The 12,475-nt window shown below is 54.0% G+C and overlaps 1 protein-coding gene across 1 annotated transcript; it reads right to left on the reverse strand.

The window, feature by feature from the left end:
* Nucleotides 1-1,400: 1,400 nt before the first annotated feature.
* GJB5 (gap junction protein beta 5) lies at nt 1,401-2,222 on the reverse strand. Its single transcript, XM_032417581.1, has one exon. It carries the CDS (start codon nt 2,220-2,222, stop codon nt 1,401-1,403), a length of 822 nt encoding a protein of 273 aa, XP_032273472.1.
* Nucleotides 2,223-12,475: the final 10,253 nt, after the last annotated feature.

Raw genomic sequence — 12,475 nt, forward strand, 5'->3', positions numbered from 1 at the left:
CTCTCCAGCCTGGATGGGCAGGGTTGGGTCTGGCTCCCTGGGCTGGCAGGTATGTGGGTGAAGTTGTCTTTAGGGGACGGGCAGTGCAGGAGCCTGGTATTCTTATGCTAGGGCCCAGGTCAGCACCAGTGGCCCCTATCTGTTGCCCCTAGCCCCTTCCCATTGCCTTATTGCCCCTGGTCCCTCCATCCCCAGGCCTCTCTCCTGCCCTTTTCTTTGGAAGCACGGTTCTAAGGTCCTCAGTAGCTGACAAGTATGGAAAGGGGCCACCTTGATCCAGCCCAGGATCACATCCCACCCTGGTGGGGACATTTCTGGGGACTAGAGCTTGGGCTGTTGGTGAGCTGTGTAGGGGATGAGAGGGACGATTATGGTTCTTTTTGACAAGGATACCCGCTGCCCTGGCGGAGATGAAGAATGCAGGTCAGCAGCATGAAATGCCCAAGTTGGCACGGGGCCAGGCGCAACCTCGCTGTCCGTCCTTTATTGGCCTGGGCCTCTAAGGAAGTCAGGGTACCTCCCAGTGGGCATGCAGAGGGGCCTTGGGCCTGCGTCCTGGCTGTCCTGGTGGCTGGGATAGTGAAGGTTAATGTGCAGCCAGGGAGGGGCTCCTCTGCTTCATTTCCCACAAGCATTTATTGAGCACTTCCTAATACCAATGATTAACATTTATGTGGCCTTTTACAGCTGGCTTACCCCATCCACAGCCATGAGCTCATCCAGTCCCCCCCACCCCCCCACCCCGGTCTCCGTATTATTAACCCATTTTTGAGAGGAGCTGAAGTCCCTTTCCTAGAGTCCCAGTGGAGCTTGGGTTCAAATCCAAGTGTTCTGACTCAAAAGTTCATGAACTTTCCATTGCAACACACAGCTCCCCACAGGCTAAGCCCCATTATGTTTGCAGATAGCCCTCGGACCTCAATTTGCAACTGGGGATAAAGGCTTGTTTTGAGCATGAGCAGGTGGCATGACCCCCAGAAGTGCTGGGGACCCTTTTCCAGGGGAGGGGATGGTCCCCTCACCTGGCTGGATCAGGTCCAGCCCTTTGCAGGGGCAGAGAAGTTGACCCAGTGATCTGAGAAGGGTCGCAAAGGCTGAAGGACCAAAGGGCACCTTCAATCAAGTGGATGAGTTGACTTTTATTAAGCCTTGACCGTGCCCCCTCCCCTGAAGGTACCTGCACATCCATTCTCTAAATAAACCCCTCCGCACAGCAACCACCCTGTGACGTGGGCTTCACCTCCATTTTACACAAAGGGAAATGAAGTTTCGGCTCAGAGGGGTCACTTGCCCAAGGCCCCACAGCTGCGGCAGGGGCCGGACCCTCCCTGCTGCCTGCCCCCAAGGCTGTACTTATGGGACATGCTGGGCCCTCTCCACCAGGTTTGACCAGGCGGCTCTCACAGGATGGTCTTCTTCACATGGTCTCGAGGGAGGTCTGGTAAGAGAGGAGGGTGAGAGTCTGAGCCCAGAAAGATGAGGTCGCCTGAGAGGAGGTCTTCCCCCTTGCAGGACGAGGTGGCCCAGTCCGGGCAATGGCCCACGCCAGTGGCCCTGGCTCTCCTCGCTGCCAAGCCCTCATGGCACCTCTTGCTCACCAGGTAGGTCAGTTCTATGAGGTTGAGCAGGATGCAAATGGCAGCTGTGACCACCATGAAGAGCGTGAAGATGTTCTTCTCTGAGGGCTTGGAGATGAAGCAGTCCACCATATTGGGACACGGAGCTATGTGGCACTTGACCACATGAGGGAGGGTGTATTTGGGGTAGAATGAGTGGAACACATAGAGGAAGGCAGTATCCACGCCGGCCTTGAACACCAGGCTGCAGACATATGTCCACCAGAGCCCGCCCCGCTTCTTGCCGGGATTCGGGTAGAGACGCCCGCCATCCTCCCCCACTACCTCTCGGTGCTTCTTCTCCCGAGCCTCCCGGTAGGCCACGTGCATGACCACGAGCAGTGAGGGGCAGGTGACCAGGATGAGCTGCAGGGCCCAGAGTCGCACGTGGGACACGGGGAAGAACTCGTCAAAGCAGACGTTGGAGCAGCCCGGCTGCTTGGTGTTGCAGTCAAAATCCTTGTGGTCGTCACTCCACACTCGCTCAGCCGTCACCAGGTAGACCAGCACGCGGAAGATGAAGACCAGAGACAGCCAGATGCGCCCAAAGGCTGTGGAGTACTTGTTGACCCCGCTCAGGAGCCCTTCAAAGATTCCCCAGTTCATAGTGGACCCAGGTGTTGGCTGTTCCTGCTGGGAAATAATCATAATTTCCCACATTTCTAGAATACTGACTCTGAGCACCTATGGAAATATATCATCTGTATTCAATTCTCACAGTCATAGAGGAGCTAGGTTCTGTTATTGTCCCCATTTTACAGATGGAAAGGGGGGCTTGGGGGGTTATAAAGGTTGCACAACTATTAGGTGCAGAGCTGGGATTCGAACCCAGGTAATTAAATCCAGAACCCATAAAAGTGGGGGAAGGTGGGTCCAGGGAGCCACTCTTTCCTCCCGGGGCCAAGGCTCTGGCCTTGCGGTCCTGCAGAGTGAAGGCTCGAGTAGGTGGGACATTCTGCCCTCTCCCTCTGTTTCAACCCTGGCCCTCCTCCTCAGGGCGCGGAGCCTTGGGAAGACTTCTCTCCTTTTGAGCCCCGCTCTCTCCTCTTAGCCCCTCCTAAGGGGAACCTGCTCCTTGCCCTTTACTTGGCTTAGGGGATTGGGCAGGAGAGGCTGCTGGAACTTTGTCCCCAAACTCCCGTCTGGTCTAACACCCAGTAAATATCCAGGTGATGTCTTGCTCAGGTGCAGCGCACTTGAAGCAAGGCCAGTGGCAATCCAGCTGAAAGATGAAGTAGGGGACAATGGTTCTCTTTATCCTTTACCCTGGTATTCTGGGGATTCCCAAACTGGTGTTCTTTGGAACCCTGCCCCATGGTTTGGCAACAGGAGCAGTGAGAGAAAAGGATTCTGTGTTCAAGAAAGGTAGGCAAACATAGGTTCAGCAAAGTTCAATAGGTCTCTTTCCTTGACCAAGCTAATACATTGACACTTGAATCCCCCAAACGGAAGGAAAATGTAGCATTGTCTGAACTCCTTTGACCCCAGAACCCCACCCCCCCCTTTTTTTATCATTGTGTGGAACAGTCTTGTCAAAACAGCAAATTGGGAAATGCTGCTCTGGTCAGTTTTGCTGGTGAGTTTCGTGCAATGAACACATCAGATTAGGGAATGTGACTACCATTCAGAGCAAGAGACTCCCACTTCCTCTCTTGGAATTCTTCTGCCTGGTTCCTGGCGGGGCTGTGGGGAGGTTGGGGTGTCCCCTGAGACCCAGGCACTGTGGTCTCACCTGCTGGGCTCCCCTGGGACCTCAGGGAGCCTGCACAGCCTCTTGCTCTAAGGGGTTCCTGATGCCCTTCCCAGTGCCCGTGTAAGCACTGGTCCCCGTGCCGTCCTGACCGCCGGTGGGATCTGCTACAGATGATCAGGGTGGTGGTAAGGGCCAACGGTTCCTGGGTATTTATGCGGCACCAGGCACTGTTCTCAGCACTTTGCATGAACCAGTACAGCAACTGTATGAAAGGGTATGATATTTTTTAATTCCCAATTTACAGATGAGGAAAGTGGAGCACAGAGAGGTTAATTAATTTGCTCATAGTTGCACAGCTGGGAAGCTGCAGAGCCGGGATTTGAACCACACTCTGGGCCTGGGCCCCTTTCTTTAAGTTGCAGGAAGCTGCTTGCCCATCTGGTCTGTGCCCAACCTCTCCTTCACCAGGTGGATGCCAGGTAAGAGAGGCTGGAGGTGTCTCTGCTCTCACCCTGTCTCTCCACTGTTCTGTCTCTACCACCTACCGCTTGGTCGTGAGTCATCAGCTTGTCTTTGCTCAGTCCTGCATAAGGTGGGCGGGACTCCTGGCAGCTTGACAGGGAACTGCCCAAGAGGCTCCAGCCCTCAGTCCCCAGAGGCTCTTGGCCCAGCCCTCCTGGGGTGTGGTGGGTGGGACTCCGCAAGCCCAGGCAGAGCTGCTTTGCTTGCTCAGCTCCTGGCACCCCTGTGAGCCCTTCTTGCACTTGGTCCCTGGCTCCCACCTCTGCTCAGCTGGGGAGAGCAGGAAGAACGCAGAGCAGAGGAGGGAGGAGCCCTCCGTTCCTGTCCCATCTGACCCAGGGTGGTAGATATGTCCAGGCCACCTCTGGCCTCACCACCAGAGAAGTCTCCCCCTGCCAGGTATGCCAGGGTCCATCTGGACCCAGGGGACCTTACCTGGGTGGCTACTCCTCAGGGCTCTCTGTGTAATGGCTCCTGGTAGCTGGAAGTCGGACTCAGCAGGCAGCTGGAACTCATGTCAGAACCAGGGAGGGCGTCTGGGCAGCGCATTCCCAGGACAGGGCCTGCAGAATCTGCAGGCATCCTGGGTGTGCCTCTGGCCTAGGAGGAGGAGTTGCTGCGCCTGACCCTGCCATTGGCTGGGCCCCAGCCTCCCCAGCCTGCCTCTGCTGAGGCCCAGAAACTTAAGGGTTCATGGTTCACTCTTCCAGGGGCACTGAGCCCAGAATCCTGGCATCCTCTGAGGGGAGAACCACAGGTCCACTCTGAGCCCCTGCTTGTCCTCTCATCCCTGGCCTTGTGTGGGAGGAGCTGAGGTCTGTCCCGCCCTCTCATCCTTCTCCAGAAAGTCCCCATGCTACTTCTTGGGACTCTAGGGGCTGCTCTCTGGCCTTCCATTCTTCTGGCTTCAGTTATTTTCCATAACGCCGTGACTCCCAGACTCTGTCTCCAGCCCACATGCTTTTGCCCCATCCATTGCCTACTCTTGGATGCCCTTCTCTCGCCTTTCTCATCACCTGGTACTCCTCCAAGAAGCCTTCCCTGACTGCCACTCCAGGTGGCTTAGAGCCTCACCTCTGGGCTTTCATGGCTCGAACTTCCACATCATCATGACTGTATTGGAATAGTTGATCTTAACTGAGCTTGTTCCAGGTAGGACCTATCTGTTGATTAAACAAATCAATCCACACCAATAGGGACTTGTGAGCAGGGCATAAAGCAGACCAGCCCCTGGCCCGCAGGAACTCACCCACTTGGCCTTTTTGACCTGCTGGGAAGTCTAGTACCCACTGCACGGAGCCTCTCCTGACTGCCGCGGGGCCACGAAGCAGGTTTCTGGGCCCAGGCTCCCCTCCCCCTCATCCCGTGGCTGCTGGAATCCAGCTTAGTCTTTGTACCCCTACACTGGGTTCGTGAGGGATTGGGCAGAGAGCCGCCCCCTCCCCCAAACAGACACATACACGGAACACCCCCCCCCCCCCCCCGCAGTGCCGCACGCACTACTGGCCTTTCCACCAACCCTTGTTTTCAATTCAGGAATCATTGCTGAGACACTGCTGTGTGCCAGGTGCTATGTTTGGTGCGAGGCTACCCAGATAAAGAAAGGATCCGGAGAGCCTGGGCAGGCACACAGTTGGGTGCCCGGAGATACCCTGACGTCAGAAGGGCCTCCAGGGTGAGCCCCAGCAGGAAGGGCTTGGGAATGGACAAGTCCTGTCCAGAGCAAGTACCTCGCTGTCTGATGGGGGAGGCATTTCAGGGAACTGCCTTAAGGCAGGGGACCTCTGCATCTGGACCCCACATGCCTGCATCTGGAGCCCATATACCCCCATATCTGGAGACTACACTCCCACATCTGGGCCTCACACCCCAGCATCTGGGCCTCATCGCCCTGCATCTGGAGCCCATACACTCCTGCATCTGGACCCACACCCCCGCATCTGGAATCTCACACCTCTGGTAGTTTTAGATCTGGGCAATTTCCCTCTCCTCCAAAGTACAGAGAGACGATTTGTGCCCATGAGGGGTGCCCTGTGCACACCCTGAGCGCGATGCAGCATGGTGACCGAGCACAGCCCGCGTGGCCTGAATCCCACTTCTGCCTCTTCCTCTCCACGTGAAGCCTCAGTTTCTTATCTGCATAGAGGGACAGTAACATTGCCTACCTGGGAGGTGTGCTGATTAACCCAGCTCATAGAGGTACGGCCTAGAACGGTGCCTGGCACAAAGGAAGCCTTTTTTATGACTACCTCTGATATATGTGAACTGAACTGCGTCCCCCAGGCCTGGCACATGGTGGGCACTTACAAAAAGTGACTTCCGCCTCTTTCCCTTATTCCTAGGCCTTTTCTCTCTGAGACGTAGGGAAGGCAGAGAAGAGAGAGAGAGACAGACAGACTCACTAGAGAAAGTCTCATGTGGATGAATGTTGACTTGGGGTTGGAAAGGCAAAACCCAGGCCGGGCAGTGACCGTCAGAGAGGTGGGCGGGGGGGGCAGGGAGCACCCCACTGAGTTTCTCATTAGTGCAGAGACACAGCCTGTTGTCCTAATGAACTCCTAAGATGCCCTTTATCAGCAGGTCACACAGGGTCAGAATTCCATGGACTGTGTGTGTCCAGGAGCCACAAATACCACAGATCCACAGCAAGCACAATGCAACCCCCCACACACAGGCCACACCGTACAGCCACAGTGTTGCGTGCATCGGGTAGTGCTTTGTTTTGTTCACTGCTATACCCCTGGGACCTAGGATGGTGCCTGGTACCGAGTTAGGCTGCATTTATGTTTATGGAATGAACGATGTATGAAATGCGTGCACCCTGCAAAAATTCACACACACCTGTCCCTCTCTACATTCTTCCCCCAAAATGATTACCAAGTCCAGGAGAGGGGAGACACTTGGATGGATTAGGTACAACATTGTGAGAGGGACTATAAGGGGCATACAACAGAGAAGGGAGTGTCAAATTCTGCCAAAGGGAGATCCAGACAAGGTAATGTTTAAGTTGGGTCTTGAAGGATGCATAGGAGTTCACCAAGAAGAGTCGAGGAGGAGAGGCCTCTGAGGCAGAGGGCACAGAGTGTGCAGAGGAGCTTTGTGAAAGACAATGGAAGATGGGTGCCTCGTTGGCTCGGTCGGTTAAGCATCTGACTCTTGGTTTCCGTTCAGGTCATGATCTCAGGGTTGTGGGATCGAGCCCCGAGTAGGGCTCCATACTCAGTGGGGAGTCTGCTTAGAGAGTCTCTCTCTCTCTCTCTCTCTTTCCCTTTGCCCCTTCCCCCACTCTCTCTCTCTCAAATAAATAAATCTTAAAAAAAAAAAGGAAGATAATGGAAGAGACTTAGAGAGTGGACTGGGTGGGGGGCAGTGGGTGCCTGGAAGGTTGGCAAGGACAGTCTGGACCATAAAAGATCTAGAACACCATGCTAAGGAGTTTGGATCTATCTTGTGTGCAGAGGGAGGCATGAGGGAAGGAAGGAAGCTACATGGTCATATTGGTACAGTCAATTCTTATTATTCGTGGTACTTACGTTCTGTAAAGTCACCACAAACAGGGAATTAGCAAATACTGCACCTTTGCCAGTGGGAGAAAGGCAGGGTTAGGTTCTGCAAGGTTCTGGTTGCAACATGTTCATCAACTGATCAATATATAACCTTGTTTTATATGTGTTTCTTCTTAAAGACACCTTATCTAATATATATTGTTGAGTCATTAACATTGAACTCACGGCTAAGGCACCGTAAGTCACGCCAGAACGAAGCTCATCGACCGCACGGCTGTTCTCCCTCATCCCAGCCTCCCTGCGCTTAGGAACTAGACAGCTCTTCTAGTGCTACCCTTGGGGGCCCATTTAAACAGCAACATCACCAACAAAAAGCCCCAAAATGAGAAAATGTGGAAATAAATTGCCCTCAAATAGGACATTTATTCAAAGTCTCAGAGCTGAAAGAAGACGGCAAAGTGTTGCTTGTTCAACCTCAATGTCGGGGCGGGGTGGGGGGACTCAAATTTTCAGCTGCTCTGTGCACGTCCAAGAATGACTGCAAAAGCACTGGGTATATATATATATATTTTTAAAGATTTTATTTATTTATTTGAGAGAGAGAGAGAGCGAGAGAGAGCACATGAGAGGGGGGAGGGTCAGAGGGAGAAGCAGACTCCCTGCTGAGCAGGGAGCCCGATGCGGGACTCGATCCGGGGACTCCAGGATCATGACCTGAGCCGAAGGCAGTCGCTTAACCAACTGAGCCACATACATTTTAGTGAATAGACGAACTCATAAATATGGAATCTGTGAATAATAAGGATCGACTGTATGTTTAGAAAGCTCCCTCTGTTCAAGAGGAGAGACACGCGAGACGTGAGGTAAAAGTTATCACAATTGATTTAAGCAAGACAGGAGCCAGAGGGAAGGATCTGGGAAGTAGTTGATAAGCACAGCCAGTGTATGGGGTCTGACTGGATGCAGGGGGCAGATAGGAGGAAGACCCCGGATGATTCCCAGGTTGCTAGTTTGGGTGACTGGGCAGGTGGCGGGTCCACTGACGGAATGGAAGGAATCTAGGAGGAAAAGCAGGTTGTTTGGGCAGAGGGAAAGGTGATGCATAGGTTCTTTCCAGATGTTTGGGAGTTAGTGAGTTCAGCGCTCCGTGTGCTGAGTGGGACGGGTTGGAGGACAGCCCCGTGGACTGTCCACAGCCAGCTGATGGCAGCAGCGGCTGGAGATGTACTTTGGGAGTCCTCAGCCCCAAGGGGACAATGGGAGCCCCAGGACGTGGCCTTGGAGTGCGTGCTGGGTGACAAGAGGAGGGTCCCGGCAGAGCTCTGGGGAGCCCTGACATTTTAGGAAGCAGGTGGAAAGAGCGTTGTTTGTGGAAGGATAGACCGATGGAGGGGAGGAGGCTGGAGGGCCGTTTGACCTGCAGATGGCTCCTGCCTTGTATCTGCCATCCTTTCCCCTCTCATTCTTCTCTTTCCCGGTTCTCCAGCCCCACTTCCAGGTCCCCCAGTCTTCAGCCTGGGCATTCCTGATCCTCCTCGTTGTCTTTGACAGGTCCTTCTGGCTCAGACTGACCCTTCCCTCAGCCCTAACTTCAGGAGACAGTGCTGGCCTCCCTGCGGGGTCAGCTCTGCCTGGTTCCTGCTGTTCCCCTGTTAGCGGGTGTGGGGTGGGTGGGAGCTGACTCTCTTCTGGAGACCAGCCACCTCCCACCCCCAGGCTCCCTTCTAAATGCAGCAGGCAAAGGGCCGTATAGGCACCGTGGCCTCCTACCCCACTAGTGACTATTGAAGCCACTGTTCCCAAAGGAGAGTAACGTTTTGGTCCTTTTGGCAAGAGAGGCCAGCCTGTGGGGCCAAGGTGGTGCCTAGTCCCTCCACTCGGGAGAGGTGGAAAAGCTGGAAAATGGAATAATAATGCTAGCTTAACTATTGAGCTCCTCCTCTGTGCCAGAAAGTAGGCCAAATGCTCTACGTGCACCAAACACGTAACCATTCCCCGTCCTCACATTGCCACTACAACAGAGTCTTCTTTGGAAAACACAAGTCATGTTTTCAAAAGTCTGTTCAAGACCTTTCGGTGGCTCCCACTGTCTTGAAATAAAATCTCATATTGCTAAGATGGTCTGTAAAGTCCTGCATGCTCAGGCCTCCCCCACCCTTTGTTCTCAGCCTCTTCCCTTCTACCTTTGTGCTCCAGCTGCGTTGGCCTTCTCTCACTTTTTAGAATATAGGAATCTCTTTCCCACCTCAGGGCCTTTGCACATGCTGTAATGCTCTTTCCTCATTTTCTCTGAGCTGGCATCGACTCAAGTTCCAGATCTTGATTGTAAGGTCCCTCTCAGAAAAACCTCTCTTGATCCCTGGAACTAGATCAGGTTCTCTGTTATCCATTCTTTTGGCACGTGTTTCTCTTTTGTGACCATATCACAACTGCACTTGTAGTTATGGGGGTGCTTGTGTGTTTCATGTCCTCTCCTCCTTACGACTGTCGTCTTCGAGAGGACAGGCCCAGAGGTTGGGTCATGGGAATCGTGCTCACTCTTGTCTCCACCATCTGGCACAGCACGGCCTGTGGTAGCTGCCTAATGAGTGTTTGATGATGGATGAATGAATTTATTTATTTCCATTCCTCTTTATTAAGAGGAAAGGAGCCAGGAGAACCACCGAATCAGTGGGCAGGAGGGTGTTAAAGAGATGCTGTCTTAAGAGTATGGGCTCCGGAGCTATGCTGCCCAAATTCCCACCCCAGCTCTCCTGCGTACTGGCCCACAACCCTGGGGAATTTTCCTAGCCCCTGTCGGCCTTACTTTCTTCATCTGCGATATGGGGACCACGGTTGCACCTACCTTGTAGGCTTACTGTGAAGGGTAGACGAATAAAAATATATAAAACGTGTGTCTGGCACGTCATAAATCCCTAATAAATCCCAGCTGCTGTTCTTCTCAGCTAAGACCAATATCTGCAAATGAGGCCAAGTTGATGCTGCTTTGCAATTTCTTTCTCCCCTTATTTGGTGGTGGTCTTTGGAGGAGCCTGTCTCAACTCGCTGAGGGGAGATGGGGGAGGTGAACGGCCACGTGGGCCTGAGCTGTCCATTCCTTCACCATCACTGGAAGGATACAGGGATGCACAGATTGGGTACCTGTTCCCTGTTTGCTTATGACCTCGAGGCGGATGGAGGAGACCCATTCATGCTGGTTCTGGGGGAAGGGCAGGGTCCAATCCTTGGAGAGCTTCCTCTGTGGATGATCTGCGTCTGTCTCAAGGCCTGGGCTGACATAGCTGGAGAGCCTGCTCCTTTGCTGAAGAAGCTTTGCTTTCTTCTGGAAATGGAAAGACTTGTGGCGACACTTCTCGACTATTCCTTTGCAGAAGGATGGGAGCTGTGGTACGGCAGGAGTCTAGGAAGCAGGTCGGGGTGGAAGGGTAGGAGGCAGGCGGGGTGGAGAAGAGGCAGAGCTGGGAAGGAGGGAGGGCTGTGTGACAGACAACCCACACAGACCTGGGTTGAAATCCCACTTCCACTCCCTAGCCATGCCCAAACCCTTTCTCTTTTCCCGGCCTTAGTCTCCGTTCTATAGGGTGAGGGGGTGACAGAGCTGTCATGGGAGAGTCTGCGAGGACCTATGGAAAGCATGGGAGTTACTGGTTGGCATGCTCCCCACCCTTCTTTACTCCCCTGCTCTGAAGGCTGTCGCTCTCTGGTTGGTAGGGTGGACATTCTTGTTTTATCTTTCTGGGGCCCCAGGTGAGCACTCATTGTCATGCCCTTCCCTGATGACCTACTTCTCCTCCTGGGCCCCGGGAACTACCCCATAGGTCTGCCTCTGCTCCCAAGCTCAGCCTGGGGGGCTGGAGCTGGCCTCGACCCTTGGTCTCTCTCTACTATGTCTGTGGCTCTGGGTGGGCTGGCTGGGTCATGGCAGCAGTGAGCACCACCCCCCCCATCCCTGAAACTGAGGGCCCAATGCCTCCTTGTCTCCCCATCCCTCCAGCCAGGCCCACAGTAACCCTTGTGCCCTACTGCACATGGGCAGCTTATCTCAGTTCTCTTTGGGGCTTCTTTTGCCGAGGATTGAAAGGCTCATGTGAAGGTCTTGCAGCTTTGGCCACTGGGCCCACCCCAGTGCTGGCATTCCAGGGCCAGGGACCCCCCTTTGGGCACTGGCAGGAATGCCTGGGACCTCTGCTCAGTGATGGTCCAGTGCGGAGCCCACATGGCTTATTTCAAATAATCGGATAGATCTAGGTTTTAAACCTTGTTTCATCAGGAAGTGAACACACAGGGCAGGTGTTGTCAGCACCCGCCCCATCTCTCCTTGGCCTGCTCCGAGATGGCGATTGAGAGGACTATGTAAAGCGTGGTGATTTACAGTAGGCAGACCTGCCGCTCTGCCTGGGGCTCTCTGAGCTCCTGGGGCCTCTGCCTGTGTATGGGTGGGCTGGAAGTGCCAACAAATTGACACCTCTGCAACCAACCTATCAACCAGCGACTGATAGAAGTGAGGGGATAAATCCCCCATCTTCCACACCCTTCAGTTGAGAGAACTCTGAGGCTCATGGAGGTCCCCAGCAGGATTAAACTCACTTGTCCACGGTGGTAACTCACTCAACCACACACCCTTCATCAGCTCCCTTTCCTTCTTGGCCTCACTTCCCATTCCCACGCTGATAGTTCCTGGGATCGCCGCCCCAGTAGACAACTTGCACATAAATCCTCGTCTCAGGCTTGGCTTTTGCGAGAGCCCTAACTAAGACATCTCCTGTTTGCACAGACAGCAACCCCATTTCCTGGGGAATTCTCCCTTCTCCAACCAGCCACAATATCCTGACTCACAGAGGTTGCTGCGGTCTTGTTGACTGTTGATTCGCCCAGGGCTGGGGCTGGCCCCAAGTTGAGCTAATCAGTCGTATCTTGCAGAGCTGATTGGCCCAATGTGACAACAGAATCCAAGCTGGTCTTCTAAGGGTTCTTCCCTGGGGCTTTTGAACACCAGCAGCATCCATCTGATGATAAACACGGAGAGGTTCCGGATCTGCTGGCGGCCCGCTGTGTGGGAATGCTGCTCCGCTGGATGGGATGACGGATCTGGGACAGAAAGGGAAGCAGGAACAAGAGAGAAGCAGGTGAGTGCCCAG

This window comes from Phoca vitulina, unplaced genomic scaffold (assembly GCF_004348235.1).
Source record: "Phoca vitulina isolate PV1807 unplaced genomic scaffold, GSC_HSeal_1.0 scaffold2, whole genome shotgun sequence".
Classification (NCBI taxonomy): Eukaryota; Metazoa; Chordata; class Mammalia; order Carnivora; family Phocidae; genus Phoca; species Phoca vitulina.

What these genes read in the sequence shown, in the direction of transcription:
- GJB5 (XM_032417581.1), bottom strand. Translation starts at nt 2,222, where the DNA reads ATGAACTGGGGAATCTTTGAAGGGCTCCTGAGCGGGGTCAACAAGTAC.